The 1872-nt window shown below is 41.8% G+C and overlaps 1 protein-coding gene across 1 annotated transcript; it reads right to left on the reverse strand.

Annotated features, from left to right (window-relative positions):
- Nucleotides 1-307: 307 nt before the first annotated feature.
- LOC110931450 lies at nt 308-883 on the reverse strand. The gene has a single exon (XM_022174843.1). It carries the CDS (start codon nt 881-883, stop codon nt 308-310), a length of 576 nt encoding a protein of 191 aa, XP_022030535.1.
- Between the last annotated feature and the right edge of the window lie 989 nt (nt 884-1872).

Consider the following 1872-nt stretch of genomic DNA (forward strand, 5'->3'; position numbering starts at 1 on the left):
CGACCAATCTAGGTCTATACGAGGCGTCTGGGATTGGTAGAATGACCTTTTAGCCCCTGAAATAAGCCTAGATTGGGGGCATATCAGGGGCAAAATGGTATTTTGACAAATCATATACGACACATCTAGCTCTATATGAGTCGTATATATGTAATTTTTTTATAAAAATGTTATTAACCTGTTTTAATCAATTCTAATTATAGAAAAATGATAGAAATTATAAAAAAAATTATAGAAATTGTAGAAAATTATAGGAATTAATACAAAAAATACTATTAATTACAAAAAATACTATTGATTACAAAAATCATTCTTCCGTATCACTGTCGATGTAATTAAGACTAGGGTTTGATCTTGGCGGAGGATTCATTATCGATGTATACCATTCTAGACGTGGCAAGTACATATCTTCCCATTGTTCCGTATGGGGTCTTCGATGGGTCAACCATAGCCCGTGTGCTGGTGGTATTGGATAATCCCCTTCCAGCTTAACATGTATAAAGTGGTTCTCGTTAACATGTGTAAGCGTTTTGAATAATGGTTGTTGATTAGCCGGAGGACTTAGTATCGGGAAGAAAGTGGAACTCGCACACATGGTTGTCGTTAACAGGTGCACCCCGATACCGTATGTTTGTGCAATAAGAAGTCCTGCTAAGGGGAAGTCCATCCAGTGTTCCTTCCCACATCCGGACACTGAATCCCAAATTAGGCCCTGACGATGCGTGTAAAAATAACCTTCATCCCATGCTTCGAATATTGGGAACCAGATCGATTCGTTCTGATCCATTTCTTGGACAAGGTCCCTTCGAATAAGCCCCCATGAACTCTGATACATACCTAAGCCCACAGCCACAGACCGAAACCCATAATGACCGTCCGACATCACATCTCGTATGCACGAGACGTACGGATTGGAACACTGGCAGAATGGCATACTTAAACTGTTTGAATGATTCCCACGTACTCATCCCCAATGATTAATGGAAAACCGTGAGCATCTCGTGTCTCTTTCTTCTTAGAACTCTTTGAACGACTTAGGCTCGCTTTGGGTTTTTGGGACCTTATAACCGACTGTTGAGAGGCCTGTGACGGAACGTACGAGCTGTGGCGAGGTTTGTCGTACTTACTTTGTCGGGAACCTTCAAAGCACGTGTTTGCATCACCGAAGGAGCTTCTCCTCAATTCTTCATCTATACGAGAGGCCTCGTCCAACCCTTGTTGTACCTGCTTTGTTGTTGGTCGGCCACGAGTATTTTGTTGGACAACCGGTGGTTTCTTGGTAGATTTCTTTGGAGTCAACACCGCTTTAATCTTTAACATCAGGCTTTTTTGCTGAGCTGGGGGGTGCGACTCTAATTGTTGTCTAACAATATTTAGCTCTTCGACCACGTCAACGTCATCGTCTATCAATTCACAATTTTGGAAGTTAAGTTTCCGCCAGAAGACGTCTATGTCTTCGAGTTGAATCGGACGCTCTGCATGGTTAAAAACAACATTGTTTAAGTCACATGATTAACGGAAATATATCACACAAGTGTTGTACGTTTAACAATTATTACCTTCACGCATATACTTTTCTATCCTACAAGCACAGGGCAACCCACAGCTATACCACATTTGGCAACCACATGATGAATGAAAGCGCTCCAGGACATCTAGCTTCCTAATTGCCTCTCCCCTCAACAAGTAAAGGGATGTATGGGATATTTTTCCAAGTAGGTGTTGAAACATCGGGTGTTTGTGGTGGTTCATTCTTTTTTCGATGCTTTCTCGGAAAGTCTTCCTTATTTCACCGAACTGTGTCTCAACTATATCCCGGACACAACCAACTATACGGTCCAGCGAGCTCCTATCTAGGACGCATCTCTTTAA

This window comes from Helianthus annuus, chromosome 3, assembly GCF_002127325.2.
Source record: "Helianthus annuus cultivar XRQ/B chromosome 3, HanXRQr2.0-SUNRISE, whole genome shotgun sequence".
Lineage (NCBI taxonomy): Eukaryota > Viridiplantae > Streptophyta > Magnoliopsida > Asterales > Asteraceae > Helianthus > Helianthus annuus.

Excerpts from the sequence above, each read along its gene's own strand:
- LOC110931450 (XM_022174843.1), bottom strand. The coding sequence starts at position 883 with ATGTCGGACGGTCATTATGGGTTTCGGTCTGTGGCTGTGGGCTTAGGT.